Source organism: Meriones unguiculatus, chromosome 9 (genome assembly GCF_030254825.1).
Source record: "Meriones unguiculatus strain TT.TT164.6M chromosome 9, Bangor_MerUng_6.1, whole genome shotgun sequence".
Taxonomy (NCBI): Eukaryota; Metazoa; Chordata; class Mammalia; order Rodentia; family Muridae; genus Meriones; species Meriones unguiculatus.
Genome location: NC_083357.1, coordinates 75,144,461 through 75,165,002, shown reverse-complemented (window position 1 = coordinate 75,165,002; position 20,542 = coordinate 75,144,461). Strand labels below are relative to the sequence as shown.

General features: G+C 47.4%; 1 protein-coding gene across 6 annotated transcripts in view; it reads left to right on the top strand.

The window, feature by feature from the left end:
* The first annotated feature begins 4,434 nt into the window (after positions 1-4,434).
* The window catches only part of Dgkh (diacylglycerol kinase eta), a 168,816-nt gene continuing 152,708 nt past the window's right edge, over positions 4,435-20,542 (top strand). For 2 of the 6 annotated variants that reach the window (XM_021657592.2, XM_021657590.2), the window contains exons 1-2: positions 4,435-4,783; positions 12,174-12,359. In XM_021657592.2, the coding sequence (XP_021513267.1) occupies positions 4,724-4,783; positions 12,174-12,359 (246 nt within the window). In that variant the 5' untranslated portion in view covers positions 4,435-4,723. The other 4 variants (XM_060391481.1, XM_060391479.1, XM_060391482.1 and 1 more) reach the window with 3 other exon arrangements.

Here is a 20,542-nt window from a genome sequence, read left to right as displayed (position 1 = left end):
AAAAAAGCAGAGAAATATGGAAGAAAAATTAAGATTTGGAGGGTAGTATGAAAAACTCTGAGCCATGTCTAATTTAAGTTATAGAAACATAAAATATAGAAAATTGCTTGGGGCAGGAATGAAGAAAAGTAACACTTGAATATGAGACTTTTTTTTTTCTTAAAGAAGGATTTGTGTTTTTAGAGTAAAATGAATATTAAGTTCCTAATAATAATAATAATAATAATAAAAGTAAAAAAGCTAAAACTAAAAACCAAAATCCACTTAGATTCAAAACATTAATCCGAACACAAACTGAAAAGTGAATGTTAAAATTCGTTGGACAGAAAAGTCTCTGCAGGGTAGTGAGACTGAGCGTGGACCCTTTACTGCTAGCCCTAGGAGCCAAAAGTCACTCTAAAGATTAGTCACTCTAAAGAATCACTTTCAATGTAGAATGCCATAACCAACGAAGCTGAGCTTCAGGCATGGGAGAAAATTAAGATCGGAGACTCACAGGCCTCTGGTGGGAGAAACCTAAAAGAGCATTCCCAGCCAAGCACATGCCAGTGTCTGCGGGGGCCGCGAAGCATATACCCCTTCCTGCCACATCTTCCTCCTGCGGCAGAATCACTTCCCTCCTCTGTACACGGGCAAAGCCTCCGGAGGTGGATGTGAGGTGGAACAGCGGACACACCCAACAATCTACTAAAGGGTACTGTTCCGTGAGAAGGAAACACGGCGCGGGGGAGGGGCGGCGGCGGCCCAGCTCTCCCAGAGCCTTTCAGCCTGATTTAATACACACGATGAATGAAAACAGTTCTAAAGAGAACTCTAAGTTTAGTAGGAGGTCTATCGCCTTAGCTGCTATTGTGCATATTCTGGCATCTCTGCATCTGCGTTTGGGGGTAACTAAGGGTTTGCGGGGGGGGGGGGGGAGCTAACACTTGGGCTGTCAGAATGGTCTGATAGTAGTAAGAGCAAACTATTTTTAAGACACCCTTAAAACGCAGTGACTTGGGATGTTTGAAAAAAAAAAAAGAACTAGTTATACTGTGTAATCAGTAGCAAAAAGAAAACTATTTTATTATACAATACAGAATTTAATGTGACAAGACAATGGACATAATACTTTTTCTTGATTTACCTTTTGAATTATTTTATGTGTATGTGTGTGCCTGACTGTCTACATGTTCATGGAGGTAGCTGAGGCCAGAAGAAGGCATTGGGTCCTTTTGAGCTGGAGTGGCTGTGAACTGCCCAGTGTGGATGCTGGGAACTGAGTTTGGGGTCCTCAGGAAGACCAGTAAGTGATCTTAATCACCGAGCCATCTCTCCAGGCCCCCGGACCTCTCTACAAGACACTAATCCCATTAATATAGGATCTGTTGTCATGACCAAACCACTTCCTTAAGTGTTCACGGAAGTGAGGACTTCAACAGGATTTGGGGGAGACATAAACATTCAGGCCATAGGAACAGCTGCACCTGTAGCCAAAATAAAATAGCGAGATCTGGATTGTAACCCTGGTTTAGAGATTTTACACAGGAGGCCTTGGGATTAGCTGTTTTCTTCTTTTCCAGCTTGAGTATCTTTTCCTTTTAAAAAATTACATGTGGGGTATATGTGTGTGTGAGAGAGAGAAAGAGAGAGAGAGAGAGAGAGAGAGAGAGAGAGAGAGAGAATGCGCTCTTGGAAGTAGAGTTACTCCTACCAGATGGGTCTGGGAGTCTGAAAGTTGTCATCAGTCTCCACTGTAGTTTCTCGTGAAAGGCACTAATATGTCTTATGGAGGACTGTGAGAATGAAATGAGGTAATGCAGGGGAAACTGATTTTTTATTTTTATTTTTTTTAGAGCCGCAAAAATATATCTCAAACTATATCACAATGAATTCTTTCGGCATACTTGAGAAACACATGGCGTGTTTCGAACTGTACTGGAGCCAGAAAGATGGAGTAAGGAGATTATAATATTTGCTACCAGGAAGATTATATGTAAAAGCTAACTTCAAAGAAGTCTTTTAAGGCATTCTGATAGGAAGGCGTGGAGTCGTTCAGTGTAGAGAGAGAAAGAACTGGCGGTTTTTACCAGGCAGCAAGGCCAGGAATACTTTTATGAGGAAGGCAGCCCTTAGGGTGAACAGTGAAAGACGAACAGGTGTTTTACAGGCTGAGTAAGAGGAAGAACATTCCAGAAGAGGGCACAGCGTAGAAACAAGTGGCCGGAGGGGGAACTGCCTCACTCAGCAAGGAGCTCAGAGTGTTGGAAGGGATTGCTGAAGCAGGCACCGGCTAAGACATTAGGACTTCACCCATTACTCTTTAGGAGGCTAACTTTGCTCACAGCAAGAGGGGTGACGTATAAACAATTTGGAGGCCACCCAAGTGATGTGTGGGAGCTGGAGGGACGGCTTGGGCAGGAAGGCACCTGCTGCCAAGCCCGAGTTCAGTACCCAGCACTCATAGGATGGAAGGAGGGAACGACTCCATCTTATCTTCCAGACCTCCACCCTTGCACGTGAGCCCACACACAAATAAATACGACTATAATAAAAATCAACCTTAATCAGGAAAGTAATGGAAAGTTTCAGGAGCTTGAAACAAGAACTCTTAAGCCAGGCAGGTGCAGTGAGGGAGAGAAAGTCATGGGAGGCAAACATTGAGAGAAAGGAGGAACCTAGGATAATTTTTTTTTTCTTTTCCTTTGCATGACTAAGTGAATTGTGGTGACATTTACATAAGACTGGAGAGAGAGAAAAAAATCAGCTGTCAGGAAAGCACATTGTATCAGACAGGTTGAAAATAAGGCCAGGGGGAATAGAGGTAGGGATTTCTGGCTTCTGGGCTGGAGAGACGGGTTAGTGATTAAGAGCACACACTGTTCTTGTGGAGGAACATCCTAGCATCCACCCCGGGTCTCTCACGACTTTAACGGGGATTGGATGGCCCTGGCCTCCGTGAACATTTGCACTCACGCGCACAAACCCACACGCAGAGACACACATGTCTGTGAAAATAAAATTTAAAAGATTTAAAAAACATGTTTGAGAAAAAAAAAGTTTGCTTCCGGTCTGGGCGTGGAGCTAGAACCCTCGCCTAGCATAACCGGAGACCTGGGTTTGAGTGCCAGTGTCCAGCCCTAACTCAGGAGGCAAAGGCAGCGTGGTCAGAAACGATGGAAATCTGTCGGTCACCGCCACCTGACTGGTAACTAGAAGCGGGGGGGGGGCGGGGGTTAGCAGGACCTGATAGACCACCCATTCACCCCATCCCACCCTCACTCGAAGTACACGAAGGGCGGGCCACTCAGGCAGCCCGTAAGAGGCCGCTGAACACAACCTGGTCAGAAACAAAGGAGTCCCAGCAGTCAGGGGTCAGGGTTAAAGGAGAGATTCGGGGGATAGAAATCTAGCAGGCCGGGTCGTCGAAGGCGAGGCTTGGGGAACGTCCGTGGCTTAGGCTCTCCCCACAGACCTTAGGTGACCTTTCCCAGCGTGGCTTCAGCCTCGGAAATTAGAATGACGTGGGAGGGAGCACGCAGGATCAGGTACATGTTTTCATCTCTCGGCTCTGAAACATGTGAGCGCATCTGTCTAGCAGACTGAGGGCCAGGAGGGGGAGTGGCGGCAGGAGTGTAAAAGTCCACGGGAGGAAATGACCCACGTAAACGCAGCCGCTGCTCGGCCGCGGCTGGATGGACGCCGTGTTCCCTGCCCGGGAAAAGCGGTCTGAGACGCAGGCTTGCAATTTTCGTTTTCCTCCGGGAGCGGCGGGAGGGCACAGCCGACTTCGGGGGTCTCCCTTCGCACGGTCCCTCGCCCCTCATTAGAGAGGAGCGCCGCAGCGGACCGCAGACCGGCTGGCTCCTGAGCTGGGGGTCTTTCCACAAAACCGTTTGGCCATAGGGGGGGAAAAATGAACAAAAGCAGGGCATCCCCCCACCTCCCAGACGGACAACTCTTCTTGCAGACGGCCAAAGCCCAGCCAGCCGTCCCAGCCGCTCAGAGTTAAAGCGCCCCTGGAGATGGGTGCCTGGGTGGCGGCTCAGGGGTGCGAAGCGCAGCCTCGCTCCCTTGAAGCCGGGGACCGTGGTGAGCAATTGGCTCCGGCCTCGGCTCCCGGAGGAGGCGGCCGGCGGGGGCTCCAGGCACCCCGGGAGACGGGGCGAGGGAGAGGGGCGCCGGGACCAATGCCCCGGGGCGAACCACCCGGCTCCCCGGCTCGCCCCCTCTGCGCGCCGTCACCGCCCGGTGCCCGTGACCACCCGGTGGTGGCCGCTTTCGGTTCCAGCGCCTTATAAGGCCTGGCGGGGGGGGTCACGTGCGTCCCCGGGCCGCCCGCCGGGAGGGGCGGCTGGGGGAGGGGCGGAAAGAGGAGGGCGCGAGGGGCGGGGACAGGAGGGCGAGGGGCGGAGCCCGCGGCCGTGGGAGGTGGCGGCGGCGGCGGCGCTGGTGGCGGCGGCGGCGGCTTGGGGAGCCGAGCGCTCGGCGGCCGCGCCGGGGAGCGGGACTCAGGCGGCTGCGGAGGCGGCGGCGGAGGAAGGGACCGGCGCGGGGGCGGGCAGAGCTCGGCGGAAGCCGGAGAGCGCGGGAGGGCCGGCGGCTGGCCCCGGGCCGGGGAGGGGAAGCCGAGGCGGCAGCGACAGGGATCGCGGCGAGGGAGGCGGCGGCGGCGGAGGCGGAGGCGGCGGCGGGGGCCCGTGTCCGTGCGCTCCGGGCGGGCCAGCGGGCGCGGGCCGGCGCGATGGAGCCGCAGCACGTGCGCCCCGCTCCCGGAGCCCGCAGCCCGGCCTGGGAGGACCCGGTGGGTACCGCGCGCGCTCGCCCACCCCTCCCGCTCGTCCTCGCTCCTGGTTTCTCCCACCCCCACCCCCCATCCCCGTCCCCATCCCGGCCCGGGTTCCGTTCAGGAAGCGCTCCGGGATGAGGTCTCCAGCTGCTTCCCAGCCGGGGCTGCGCTTCCTCCCGGCGCCCGGGCTCCTCCTTGTGCGCCGCCCGGAGCGCCTTTGTCCGGCCGGCTGGAGCCCTTCCCCGAGGGGGCCTACTGGCGACGGTCCTTCGAGGACCGTTTCCGCGCCTCCTCATCCGCTTCCCGACTTAGCGCTTGGTGCCCGAGCGTGGAGAGGAGGCGGCGGCGGGGCTGCTCGGATCAGCGGGTGGCGCCGGGAGCGGACGCGGCTCACCTCTTGACCGCGCCCTGGCGGGCACCTGGGCGCGCAGGTTCCCTAGGACCGGCGCCTGGGGAGGCCGGTGGCTGTCAGCAGCCTGGAGCCACGCCTCCGACTTGGGTAGCCGCGGCTGTCCCGGGCTGCCCCTGGGGTCAGGGGGCTTGGCCCGGGCTGCAGCGACGCCTGGCTAACTTCGCCTTTCCCCTGGGTTTCCCAGCACGCGCCGCGCAGAGGTCGAGTCGTTTTAGGGAGCCAGGGTGTTGCTGTGTGTGAGTCGTGGTCTTCGGGTTTGTTCCCTAATTCCTTTAACTTCTTTCTTGCGTCTCACACGGAACCCTCCGGTGCCCATCCCCTCCAGGGACTCCTCCCAGGGATCCCCGTCCCACGCAGAACCCTGGAATCTTGAGTGGGCAATGGATTTTGGCGCCGCGCGCCCTGCCTGCGTATTTGTTAGTTTGGTTGACGTTGTGAATCTGTCTGAGGAGCCTGGTCCACGGTTTCTGGCTTCATCCGTGCTGCGGTGCTGTTCGGATGATGTTTTTCCAGGGACTTCCTGAGTCTGCTCAGGCGGGCCCTCTGCCTGTTGAAAGCGTGTAGGTCAGGTGCCAGGCTGGCTTCTCCTTTTCTGACCCGTAGGCTTCCAGCCCCTTTGCCAGGGTGCGTTCAGCTGCCTCCTGACCTTTCAGGAGTGTCCTTCGACTTTGATCCATCTGCAGCTGCCTTGGCTTTCTGTGACTCTGCGCGTTGGGTAGCACATCTGCTCGTTTTCTGTTGCGATCGTCGTCAGGGAGCAAGCTATTCCTGGTTAAAAATACAGTTCAGTCTTGACATTTAACATCGCTGGGAATTAAATCCGGTGACCTGTTTTGAACTTTACCATGTAAAAAGTGCTATGGCCTGCGCCACTCACAGTGGGAAACCCCGAATTTTGCGTAGTGCTTGCTGGGGGCTCAGTGTCAGGGCTACTTTGCAGTCAGAAAAATCTTTCGTCTCAAATGTGTTCTTTCTTAGTCTCCAAGAAAATATTCAGCACTAGACCCCGGACTAGTGAACTTTTAAAGTAAAGCCTTCACAGAGATGTGAGAAGGAGCATTGATACCAGCTAAATTGCCGAACTCTTCAAAAGTAGACGTATTTAAGTGGCTAAGGCATTTTATTCGGATTTTTTTTTTTTATCCAGCACCTATCATGTTCTTTGACGGTTGAGCAAGCTGTTAACGCGCAGACAAGCGCTGTCCCGAAGAAGCTCACAGTCTTATTAGATAAAGAGCGAAATCTATTCCAAGTATGTGTGATAAAACGTTTCACATTAGTGATTTTATCCTGAACCTTGTGTAATGACTACAATGTTTAAGCATTTTTAGAATATAATTCCTTAAGAAAGTTGAGTTACCTACAGTACTAAAAGCGTATACAAGAAAAAGGAAGACTGCATTAGAGGAAAATCTTTAAATGTTATATATATATTTTTTGGCTTGTGGAGCAAAGAGGTTGGTGTTAATTTAATCTAAATATGCTTTGAAGGAACACTGGGCCCATCGGAGTCGGTTTTGTTTCTTCGAGTTTGGGTCAGAGTGCGGCACTCCAGGCTGTTTGGGATTTACTGGGTTGCCCAGGCTGGCCGGGGACTCCCAGGCCGCATAAAGTTCTCAAAAACCAGGTTCTTTAACTTTGGTGACCTCAAGAATCTGAATGAAGTGAATTCTGGCTCCTTAAAAACAAACCTATATGACATACAGTCATGCAGCACACAGTATACTTAGAAAATGAATTGTTAGCCTATATAGTCTCTCTCTCTCATCCCCCCCCCCCCACACACGGTCACACAGTGCTGTGGCTCCCAAAGGTGGAACCTCAGCTGCCATGCCTTCCCCAGGGAGAGGCTTTTATCCTCAGAGCCAAAATAATTCCTTCCGCTTGCTCTTAAACACAAAATGAAACAACAGCAAAGAAAACAAACCTGTTTTCACTTGGGTTCCAATTTTGAGTTCTTTAAAAGCTTTTAAGAATTTAAATATAGGCAATTTAATACTTTTCCACACGAGCTTGCACATTTCCATTTATAAAAAGGGACTCAAGTGTTGAATAAACAGTATTACTGCATTATTACGGCATGTGACAGCATGCATGTAAGAATTTGTTTTCTCACTCCCCCCGCCCCCATGGAGCCTGAACTGTGATGGTATGATTTTTTTACTATTCAGACAGAAAAGCAAAGGATTCCTTGGAGATTAATGTGGCTACTTGAAAAGAAACAGTACTTGGCTAAAGTATACTCATGCCTGGGCCCAAGGGAGTTTCTGGGACTTCATGACATTCTTTCTGTGAGGGAATGAAATTAAGTTATTTAGTTAAATCAGAACATTTGGACACAAATTAGCTTAATTTTGCATTACTCTGGTTAAGTATTGAGCCTAAGGAAGATATTCGCTAGCACTTAAGTTCCTCAGTTTTCTTTGGAATACCGTGAGGTGTTAGTGAATAAAGGCACAACCTAAATTTCAAATAAGAAAGCATTTGGGGAGTTGAGCGTGGTACTGGCCACCTGTAATCCAAACAATCAGGTGTGCAAGGTGGGCCTAGAGTGTGGGGACAGCATGGGCTACATATGGAGACTCTGAATCCAAAAAGGAAATAAAGAAAGCCATTGGAGTCTGGCAGTGGTGGTGCACCTTGAATCCCAGCACTTGAGAGGCAGAGGCAGGCGGATCTCTGTGAGTTAGAGGCCAGCCTGGTTGACAGAGTGAGTTTCAGGACAGCCAAGACTGCACAGAGACACCCTGTGGAAAGTAATTGGAGCCTAGCTAGCATGTAGCTCCGGGATAGAGCGCAGTGCCTATGCAATACCCTGGGTTTGTCCCTACCATCCCTAAAACAAACAAACAAACAAACAAACAAGCAGAATCAATGTATTTTGAAGTTGGGAATGAGTGGGCAGGAAGATATTCAGCAAAGCAGTCCTTATTCTTGGGTGGGAGTGGGTAGTGGATAGAGAGTTAGAATTCTAGCTCATTTGAAACATGTAGGAATATTTACAAAATACGTTTTTCTTTTCTTTCTTTCTTTCTTTTTTTTTTTTTTGGTGGAGGGAAGCCTGAATATGCTTCAGTCCCAAAATTATTTTTTTTTCAAGTGGTTTTGTACAAGTTAGCATTACCAGCCAACATCATACTCGTTAACAGTCCAGAACCAACAGACGCATGGAAAGGGAAGGGTTTTGAAGCAAAAAGGCCAAAATATAAGCAAGAGGTTTCATAGTTGCACTTTATGCCAGGGTGATGAGAGGTTTCTGCATTGTGTGCAGGGGTGTCAGTACGTTCCCGTAATTGACAGAGCCGTTGCTCTTGGAATTTGTTGTCACCCAGATAGCAACTAAGAAAATTTCGACAGGGTAAACAATTTGAATGTTAAATTCTGAATAGAAAATAGACAGTATATTGTGGAAACAGTTCCTCACTGCAGTCACAGTGGCCTCCCAGGCCTGTGCTTGTGCAGTCTGCAGGGTCCTGGGGTTCTGTACCAATCAGCAAACACGAGTCCTGGAACATGGTACGACATGCAACCCTTCTGTTACATCATGATTGCATGTAAAGCCATGGAACGTGTGATTGGACACTTTACGTGACTAATGATCCTGCTTGTCGTTAGTGGCTGATTAATTCAGAATATCTCTCTAGATGGTAATCCAGTGTTCACAAACGTTGTAGTCAGAGCAGTGTTTGGCTTTGACCAATCTTTCGGCGCCTTTTTTCCCCCCTTAATGGAGTATGGCACCTACTAAGTAGAGAATCAAGTGGTGGGCAGCTTCACTTATTTCCATTTAATCCTGACTGTAACATCTATGCAGTGTAAGGCGAAGGGTTTTTGTTACTGTTGTTCTGTTGGAGACAAGATCTATTCAGCTGTATAGCCCTGGTGGGCCTGTTACTCACCATGTAACCGCGGCTGGCTTCAAGTTCTTGGCAGTCCATGTACTTCATCCTCCTGTATGCAAACTTTAAACAGAATTGGTGATATGTTCCACATGAGTTTTTTTTTTTTATTTTTATTTTTTCTGAAACAGGGTTTAGCCTGTTGAGACTGTATAGCCCAGGCTGGCCCCAGACTTCTGGAGACTGGCCTGTTTCTGCCTCCAGAGTGCTGGGATTAAAGGTATTAACCACCATGGCTCATCAACAAAGTTCTCAAATGAGAGTGAGAAGAAGGAATTCGCAAGCAATGAAGAAGAAATTATTTGAAAATCTAAAATACTAAGGGAAATGTCAAGGAGCTTTTATAAATCAAATGAGACAATATGCTACATATTTGAAATTTCAGTAACCATTTTGAGAAATAGAGGCTGATGCAGGAGACTGCCGTAAACTCAAAGTCAGATTGGGCTATGCAATATGCTCCAAGACAGCCTGAGGTGTGCTATGGTGCTATCTCAATACAAAACAAAACAAAACAAAAACAAAAACAAAGACAAAAAACAAACCCTAAACAAAGAAAAGGTGAAGGTGACATGGATTGCAGTTAGATTAAATATACATTGTGGACATTTATCCCTAAGAGTAGCAGTCCATGGGTCAGATAGTATTTTAAATTTTGGATTCCTTGAAAGTTTCTCAGAAGAGATGGGTTTCCACCAGGGTTTTTCCTGAGCTGCCTTTTGTGGGAAATGAGGCAGCATTCCTTCCTTTGCCTCCACAGTAGTCTCATCCTGGGTTTCCTCTACAGCTGCAGATGTGGTAGAGCTGCAGCCAGTTTTTATAGCTGGAGCAGGCTTAGACTGGCTTTGCTTTCGAAGTCACAAGCCTCAGAAACTTGCTACCGAATTCTGTATAGAGCAGAGCTGGCAGCAAGGCCACGTTTTTCCAAGTCACAAATACCTGCACTTTGGGGAATTGCCGACCTCTTGGATGTGAAGCTGCGCAGTTTATTTAAGCAATCAGCATCCTTTTAAAGAGTAAGAAATGTAATCCTCCTTTTTCACAAAACAGGCATGGGTGATAGACTACCTTTCAGTCCCATCACCCTTGCCTGGATTCTGGAAAATGTTGCTATGTAAAACCTGAAAGTTTAATGTGCGGATTGAAGTACAGCCAAACTGACCTTTAGGTATATACAGTGTGGTGAAGATAACATTAGAATCAAAATCACATTTTATTTTTAAACTTTGGTCCCAGCTTGTGCCCTCAGTGTCTTCTTCACATTAAAAGGGAAGTATGAACTATGTTCTTTTTAACGGCCCTTTACTAGGGGTCTTTGTGCTGCCAGATCATTAGACTTGTCTGTGACCAAGTAGCCAGACCAGGATGAAGGTCACTAAAAAGGCATTATTTTGTTTTGGGCTGTGACGGTTGGGCCTTCTGTACTCTAGGCACAAACTCTAGTAGTGACTGTATTCCCGGCCAAGGCTGTTGTTTAATGTTATTTTTCTCTTAAAACTTTCCCAGCAGTATTATTGTAGGTACAGAATTTCATATTATAGGACCATAAGTACTCTTGAAGTCCATTTCACCCTTCTCCTTCCTTTCCTAGAGGAAATAGCTGAGGCATGAGAGGTTGTCTTTGTGTTTAAGTAACATGGCTCATACTGAAGGACTGAAACGCATTTCACATTTTTAGTGTAGTTAAAAATGTCCTAGAGCTGGCAGCCCTGATGCTGAGCGGAATCATTGTTGGGCTTAAGTTTGCACCTGGGAAAGAAAGAAAAACCCAGATTCTTAGTTTGCAGGCGCTCTCAATGTCACGGCCATCCGACAGAATAGGAGAGGAACCTGAAGGGCAAAGGCTAAAAAGATTGCTCCACCAAAGGAGAGCCCCCAGAATCCTCTAGGGACTTGTTACTTAACTGTAACAGCAGTGTAAAGTTCTCATTGGTTGACAGCAGACTTGTTCTTTAGTATCTTTTCCCTCAGGGGTCCCCCCTTCCCCCCCCCCCACCTGAATAGGATTGTTGAGGTTGAGCTTGTACTCAGTGCAGCGAGGCTGCTCTTCCTAGCCACAGCGCTGTGTTTAAGCAAGTCGACTAGGGACGCCTCCAGAGTCAAGGTTACAAACAGCCTGTGGATTCTTGGCTCAGTCCGGACTAGGGAGTGACGCTCTCTCGTGCGTACGTGTGTATATGTATTTTTTTCTCTCCGCCTGGTTCTTCGTTCGTGTGGCCGCGTGCGTTCTTTCCAGGCATTCCGGACGAGCGCTCCAGCTCAGACGTTTCTTTGCAGCGAGTTGTCGTCTCGAGCTGCCTGTCCTCTCTTGTTTCTGCGCTCTCTCCACGCCCTTCCCAGCTTCCTGTTAGCCAAAGGGAATCGCTCTTTCTGAACGAAAAGTTCTCAGAGCGGAGCTGAACCTCCCGGAAAATGCTCTCCTCTTCCGTGTGCGCCGGATGGGGGTGGGCCCGAAACTAAACGCCACAGTAGAGGAGGCTGAAAGGACCCGAACTCCTTGGGCAGAGGTGGGAGAGGTAAGGTCCCGGCGGTGGTGCCGAGGGTCCTGAGACCCAGTTCATCTCCCGGGCAGAAGGAACTTTTACTTAGCTGGAATGGTGCCACAAGGCCCGGGTATGTGGAGAGACTTGGGGTCCAGGGGTGCACCCCCAGGACGTAGGAGGAAGCTCCATATGCCCCCCTTGCCGCAGGAGCCTTCCCCTCTGCTGCTTAGAACTAGGGGAGGAGCATCTCCGCTGCCCGACCTGCTGTGGCACGCCCCTGCCCATCTCTGCCCTCTATTCCTTCTGAGCCCTCCAGACCCTAGAAGGAGCAAGAGGGAGGTTGTCCGAGCCTTAATGCGACCTCCATCCTTTCATTCCGGTGTTGGTCCTGTCTTGGGGCGCAACCCCAGAACATCCCAAGGCTGGGTGAGCAAGCGTGAAGCAAACAGAGGAACCAGGTGGTCTCGGCAAGGGCGGCGTGGTGTCCCGGGTCCCCTGCGCTGCGCGGTGGGGACCGCGAAAGATGGCGCCAGCTAGGCGCTGGGTTCGGGCGCTCGGGCAGAGCCCAGCCATTGACCACAGCCCCTCGGGGCGCTGCTGTGTCCCCGCAGGAATCGGAGAGGATGGCCGGGGCTGGCAGCCAGCACCACCCACAAGGAGGAGCGGCCCCCGGGGCCAGCGCGGTTTCCCCCACCGCTGCGGGACCCGGAGAGGATTCGTCTGACAGTGAAGCGGAGCAGGAGGGACCCCAGAAGCTGATCCGCAAAGTGTCCACCTCTGGACAGATCCGGACCAAGGTGAGGCTGGGCTGGGGGCCTGCGGGAGGGCCGTGGGTGGAGGGAGCACGAGGGGAGATCCCGGGAACCAGTATCCGGAGGAGGGGCGCGAGGGCGGGGCCTCAGCCCTGGGGCTGGACTAGCATCAGGGATTCCTGCCGTAGGGGTTGGACACGTCCAGGGTGTGTTCCAGAACTCTCGGTTAGCAGTTAGAGAAGCGGCTTGGAGCGTGGGAGAAAGTTGAAGCCCGGCGGCGCGTTCCCACTTCGGGAACTTAGAGGAGTGTGGTTTCTCGCCTCCCCCGCGCCGCGCGCGCTGGAAGACCTGTGCCCGCCGCCGCCTTGCGTCTTCACCCGCAGCAGGCTGCTGGCTCCTCTCCCTCAGTTTCTCTGGTGTGCTGTGCGAACAGGTTGGCTAGGCTTCTGCGTGGCAGGTTCCCACAAAGTGCAGAGCTCAGGGGTTTATCACAAGTTACGCCTTCAGGGTGTTTGCAGGGTGTGCTGGTGCTTTTGGTGAAAGAGTTAAAGGAAGAATTTGAGTAGGGAACCGATTAAATCAGTGGATGATCCCGTTAATGATGTCCTTGCGGAAGGTTAATTCATTGTACAGTTATTTTCCTGGAAATTAGCGTCCCAAGGCTTATGAGGGTCTTACTTGGAAACAGTTTGGATTAATGTTTGTTTTAGCGCTGGCTAACTTCAAAAATTAAGTAGACGCACAAATGACTGGCTGAAAAGACATAGTTACTAGAGTCAACAGTTGCCTCAGCGGTTTTACTCTCAACATCTGGGAACTAATTTTAACGGAGATGGATTTTGAGTTTTATAACATTTGTTACAATTTGGGAATTAGGATTTTCTTTTTTTTTTGAAGATTAAAGCTAACCAGTATAGAGTCTTTACTAACAGTGCTTTTAACATCTGAAATCTTAATCTAAAAAACCTGTAAAACAGAGTTAAAGAGAAAAATGGCAGGTTTAAAAAAAATGAAACAGCATTGCCCTTTAAATGCAGTGGTCAAAAATCCATGCATATTAATATCAAGATTGGCTAGTAAAATTTATGCTATTTGAAAAAAAAATTGAATGGTTATAAGTTGAATTGAGGAAATAAAGTTGAACAACAAATTTGTTAGAAAGTACTACTAAAATTTGTAGGTTTAATGAACATGAGGTCGTAGCTAATATATTCTTTAATTATGGGGTAAAGCATGTTTACGAAGACTAAAATAAATGTAAAACATTTTTGTTTTCTCTTTGACTTTCTGATAAAGGTTTGCCGCAAGAATGGCTAATTATCAAGCCTTGGAATACTGCTTCTGATATTCATATCACAATATCAGAAAGTCTGTATTTTATACTTGCTCATATGTTAGTATTCATGTCAGATGTTTTAAAATACAAGCATCTGAGGCCAGAGAATTAAGTTGCCAAGGCTAGGGGGCCTCAGCCTAGGACCCTACCTCCTGCAGTCCAGACTGTAACATACGCTGTAAATTTCATTGCTGTGGCTCTTATATGCACCTCAGAAGAAGGTGAGGTCAGTGGGGAGTTAATACAAGTAGAACTACTAAAGGTAGCAAACAACAGGTTCCTTTTTGGGAATTATTCAGGTAAGAGGAGAAGCACCGTCAGAAAAATGTAGCTATTTCCTCCTCTTTTCCACAGGGGCGTAAGACGGGAGAGGTGGGAGGAGAGGCTCATGCCCCAGATCTAGCTCAAAGCTTAGTTGCTTTTGAGACAACACTGATTGTTCTTGCTCATATATCCTGAAGATGCATTGAAACCCACCAAATTCTGCATTCACACACTTACACAATACATGCTTACACACATAGATGTGTAAATATGCTCCTGACTGAGGATGTATACAGATAGTCTGTAGGTGAATGCGTTGTTCGTGGAGGTTGAAACTATTTCAGGGCACCCCCTTAGCCGTGTGTCTTTGTTACTTTTCTGTTCTGTTCTCGTATAGAAGCTTGTTTTGGCTTTCGGTTGTCGATCCGGTATGAGATTGTTTTGGTGGGGTGGGACTGCAGAAGCAGGAAGCTGTCATGTGTTGAACTGGAAGCAGGAAGCAGAGAGAGCGAACCAGGAGTGGTGTGAAGCTTTAAACTCCCACAACCGTGCCCTCAGGGACTACTTCCTCCAGACAGGAATCTCCTAAGCTGCCTTAATGCCACCAACCCAGGACCAAGTAGAGGACGTTCTCATTCAGATGATGTTTGAAAAACATTCAGACACCATGTTTGAAAAAGCCAGGTGTTGGGGAGGTGGACATGGGGGGATCCCTGGGGGTCACTGGCCAAGTCAGTCAAATCCAATCAAATTCCAGGTTCAGGGAACAATCCTGTCTCAAAAACTAAAGAACAAAGCAATCAAAGAAGACATGTGACCTTGACCTCCGCACACATGCATACATACACATACATCTCTCCAGTATAACTGCGTAATTAAGTGCTTGTCATGTGAACATTATCACTGAGACACAGCTACGTAGTTCCCATTTAAGATCATCATGATCCTGAAGCTGTGTGGCAGGCAGTGTATAGTGAAGAACAGCAGTTTGGGCCGGGAAAGTAGCTCATTGGGAGAGTGCCTGCTAGCATGTATAAAGCCCTGGGTTCGATTCCCAGCATTACTTAGAAAGGTGAGTGGCACACACCTGTAATTCTGATACTCAGGAGGAAGAAAGAAACAGGGGGGTCAGGACTTCAAGGTCATCCTCATTTTCATGGCCTGGAGTTCCAGGCCAGCTGGGGACCCAAAATCAAACAAACAGAAGTCTGGAATTTAAGTAATTAACCTCATTTGAAGTGTCCTTGGCGTAAATACTTAACAATATTTTAAATTATTTGTATGTTAAAATGGACATGGAGTTACTTGAGACATTTGAAAAGTATCTAGACATTTTCCTAATTGAAAAAGTCATACAAGCTGGCAGTGGGTATCTTAATTACACCACTCAGGAGGCTGAGGATAGAGGCTGGTAAATTTGACTGTAGCCTGGTCTACACTGTCAGACCCTGTCGCAAAACAACCTTAATACATGCATATAGTCAGACATACTAACAGTACAAGAGACTATACGTTGATGGGATCATAGCCATGAAAAGCAAACCCCAGCTCATCGGCGAACTCCGCTTTCCCTCTCAGATGCAGTCATGGGTGACATTTTCTTGGGGTGCTTCCGGAAAGATTCCATGCACTTACAGGTGCTGTGTATCGTATATGCATAACACACATGTAAGGGCATATCGATACATATTATGTGTGTAAATATAGTAATCCACTTATACATTTTTAAAAGATAGCCAAGTATCCTGGCATACACCTGTAATCCCAGCACTGGGGACACTGAGGCGGCAGGATTGCCTCAAGATCAAGGCTAGCCTGGGTAGCATAGTGAGATGCGCTCTCTCTCTCTCAAAAAAAGAAGATACATAGAAAACATCCCTGTCTATTTCTATATCCATAGGTATTCATACATATAAATATGTATATGTATAGAAGTATATATACTGCAATATAAATATATAACTATTTAAAAATGCTACTGGGACTATTCTCTAAGGGTTTTCTGTATATTTACTTGATCCTTTTTAGTGAGAGTATTCAGTTGAGCTGTACGAAGTTGCTCTCAGCAGTTCAAAAATGTGTAAGAAGTGTCATTTGGTTGAACATCACATGGTATGTGATCATGTAATTAATCAGCTCTTGGTGGAAGGGAGTTGGCTGTTTTAGGACAGCATACTATATTCTCAGAATTTTTTTATTTTTGGAGTGAATATGCAAACTTTTTATGTAAAGAATAAGACCTCTGTGTGTGTGAGAGAGAGAAAGAGAAAGAGACAGAGAGAGACAGAGACAGAGAGACAGAAAAAGAGGTGCTGAAGATGGAACCCAGAACCCCACACATGCTAGGCATCTGCCTGCCCCAGCCCAAGGGAAATAAGACTGCCATTTGGAGGCAAGTGCTGATTCTCTCTCCTCACCTCTCCTTGCTGAATGTGTGGTTTTTGTTCCCTTTTCCCTTTCCATTTTTCTCCATGGTTTTTTAGTACATCTTTTGTATCTATCTATCTATCTATCTATCTATTACTTTCTTTCTCTATTTTTCACTTGTATCTTTTCTCCTTCCTCTTAGCTGAGTAGAACTTCAGGTAGTTACATCTAGGTTCCCATGTGCTAAACAGATAATTTTGTATCCAGCTTAATTTCCCAAAGGCAAAACACCCTGCAGGAGTGAAAGTGATGTTGGTGTGAAAAAACCCAGAGGGAGCAGTTGCTGTTTCTTCTCTGGCTTCTTTTTGGTTTTTCGAGGACAGGATTTCTTTTGTGTAGCTTGGCTGTCCTGGACTCGCTTTGTAGACTAGGCTGGACTAGAACTCACTGCGATCCGCCTGCCTCTGCCTCCCTGAGTGCCTGGGATTACAGGTGTGTGCCATCACACCTGGCCCTTTACTCCTGTGGGGTGGAATCCCCATGGAGGCATGGTGCTGTACAGCCTTTCATAGGCATTTCATTGACAACGAGGCAGTCTGAGACAACAGTTTGGAACGCGAAGGAGACTGTGTGCCTTTTGCTGGCATGTGAGTGCAGTGATCTTTCAGTCTGCAGCAGTGGCGGAGGTTGCTGCAACGCTCAGCTTGCAGACGGCATGGGCAGCTCTCACACAGTGGCGCAAACACAGGAGACCTGTCTCAGTCACTTTCAGCCATTGAATTATCTTGGCCAAGGTCAGGAAGCTTTGTATGTCAAAGATAATCTCCTGATTAGGTAACCAAGCTCTCATTTGTTTGACATTTATATATATTCGTATATTAATTCTAAATGGCTATAAGTTATTTTCTAAATTAGGGAAAAAATGTACCTAAACACAGAATACACCTCATGAGTATATTGACTTTAATTTATCATGAAAGTTTGTCATAAACACACTTCTGTAGCATTATGGTGAGGCAATATTGAGTTTTGTTTTTGTTCCTTTATGAAATACAGTTTATGCAATTAAAGCATTATTGTCTGATGTGGTGATGCACACCTTTGATCCTAGCACTTGAGAGGCAGAGGCAGGTGGATCTCTGTGAGTTTGAAGCCAGCCTGCAGCCTGGTCTATGTTGCAAGTTCCTGGCCAGCCAGGGCTACATAGTCAGACCCTGTCTCAAAAACAAAGAACACATGGGGGATCTCCCCCTTCTCGGAGAAGGAGAGGGAAAATGGGGGCAGGGGGAAGGGTGTGTGAGGGGGAGAATGGGAGGAGGGGGGCTGTGATCAGGATGTAAAGTGAATAAACAAGTAAATTAAAACCAACCAACCAAAAACACTCACCACCAAAAATCATTCTTACTGTCTTAACCATGATTTCTAGGTGGAGGAGATCCGGAGGCACTTGCTCACTGATTTTCAATTTGTAAGTGGCAGTGACTTGGGAGGTCATGGTGGTTACTGTGCACTGTTTAAAACAGAAACAATAAACCAGATAATATCATTAAATGTCCTCGAAACAATAAATCAGATAATATCATTAAATGTCCTCGGCCTTCGTTCTGTGTGGAAACATTAGACTCGTGTAAAGATCCCAGTGAGATGCAACAAGAGAAGCAAGGATGAAGTGCTGTAGACAGGCTGGGAGCAAAGAGGAGCGTCTGCTTCTGACCAGTTCATCTGGGCAGCACTCTGTCTGCTTTTTCCCAAGATCAGAGCGCTAAAGATTTTAAGTTTCAGGCTATTTAGGATCCCCTACAAATTCCTCAGCTCTGAGAATGATGGGCCAGGGAGGAAGGTGGAAGAGGGGTGCAGTGATGTTGGTCAGAGGGTGCAAAATTTCACCGAGACTGATTGGGCTGTAGGTAGAGTAACTATCACGGTGATTATAGTTAATAACAGTTACATATGTGAAATTTGCTAGAGTTTAAATGTTCTGACAACAAAAATGCAGAGCTAATTATAAGCAGTCTCATTTAATGATTTCACACTATTGTGTGTATGAAAAAACTCTTGTATTTTTCTCTTTTTCTTTTTTTTTTCTTTTTTCTTTCTTTCTTTTTTTTTTTTTTAAAGACAGGGTTTCTCTGTGTAGCCTTGACAGCCCTGGACTTTGTAGACCAGGCTGGCCTCGAACTCACAGAGATCCATCTGCCTCTGCCTCCCGAATCCTGGGATTACAAGCCTGCTCCACTGCGCCCAGCTCAATTATATTGTAAACAGCATAAATGTATGCAGGGTTGTTCTTGTTTTTAGTTTAGTTTTTGTTTGTTTGTTTGTTTGTTTTTGGTTTTTTTTGGGGGGGTGCTGGGACTTGAACCCTGGACCTTGAGCATGCTAGGAGTCCTAGTTACACTTACTATTGCTGTGATGAAATACTGTGACTGAAAGCAACTCGGGGAAGAAAGGGTTTATTTGGATTATGTTCCCACATCCATAGTCTGTCAGGGAAGAAAGTCAGGACAGGAACTCCAACAGGGCAGGATCCTGGAGGCAGGAGTTGATGCAGAGGGCATGGAGGGGCGCTGCTTAATGGCTTGCTTCACATGCCTTGCTCAGCCTGCTTTCTTGTAGAACCCCAGACCACCAGCCCAGGGAGGGCACCACCCACAATGAGCTGGGGCCTCTCATATCAATCGCTAACAAAGAAAATGCTCTACAGGCTTGCCTCAACAGCCCAGGCTTATAGAGGAATTATTCTCAATGGGGGGGGGAATCCCTCCTCTCAGGCGACTCTAGCCTGTGTCAAGTTGATAAAATTAGCCAACACACTGGCTAAGCACTTGACCACTGAGGCAGGCTCATTGCCAACTTGTTTTTGCTTTCTTTCAAGATTGTTGGCGAGAGGTTCTCTTATGTTGCGTAGACAGACCTTCATCTTGTAGGCCTGTCTCAGCCCTCAGAGTAGGTGGGGTTATTGTTATGAGCTGCCATGATCATCTTATAATTTTCAGTGCATTTCATTAATTCTTTGAGAATTTCATACAGTGCATTTTCATTGCATTCATTCTGTTCTTTCCCTTATCTCTTACAAGATCCATTGCTCCCCATCCTTCCATCCCCTCCCACGTTTGCCACCACCTCTGCCTCGTCCTCCTCCACAATCCACTGTGTCTGGCTTGTGCTCTCCATTTAGTCAAATGTGATAAGCCATTAGTTATCAATATAATTTTTCACACCTTAAGCTGGGTGTGGAGACAGGTGAATCTCCTAGTTCAAGGCCAGCCTGGTCTACAGAGTGAGTGCCAAGGCAGCCAGGGCTACACAGAGAAGCCCTGTTCTCAAAAAAAACCAAAAATAAATAAATAAATAATTAAAAATAAAAGACGAACAAACAAAAAAACCCATCCAACCAAGCCATCCCAACGCAGCAGTGAGCTCTGCCCCTGTAGTGTGAAACGGCACAGACAATACTCAAGTGAGTGTGTCTGTATTCCAATAAAACTTCATTTAAGGAACTGGAATGTCCGTAAAATTTTCAGGTTTAAAAATACTTCTTAAAAAAAAATCAACCTGTTTAAATATGTAAAATCCTTTCTCACGTATGGACCACGTAAAGATCAAGTGCCAGCAGGATGTGGCCAGTGGGATGGTTTGTGGCTCTTGTTGGCTAAGGCGGGCCTTGTCGGCCCTCTAGAAGATTGAGATGGTGCGCAGTTAGGCTCCCAAAGCAATGCGAAGTTAAAGCATTGCTAAATATCAGCATCGAAGGCACCAAATAAAGCTAAATTTCAATCCATTTGAAAAAAAAAATCTCATCTTTGTAGAACATTTTATTTTTAGCTTGGTTTGCGTCTTTGCTTCCATTTTAATGTGGACTAAATATAGTCTGGAAAGTCTGACTCTTGGTGCGGTAATTTAAAGTATAGCAGCTTTCTTTCCATTTTGATTACAAGTCAAACATGGTGGCTCATTATTAAAGATAGGGGGCATAAATAATTTACTAAACCTTTACATGTGGCTTAAGATGCGCAGCTCCCGTGAACCTAAATTTAGAACTCTTTCTTGGTTGAAGGTTGCGTGTTTGCTATTAGGGTGGGGGAGGGTTGGCCCAGCGCTGGTTCCCTTTGGCCTTGCTTTGATACTGGATTGGCTGGGTCTCTCTCACTCACTCAGGAACTGTGTTTATAATGGAAGGTTTTAATTAAGGAGAGTTTGTTTTACATCTAAGAATAGACTTTGAAAAAAAAAAAAACCCATAGCATATCAGTACGTTACA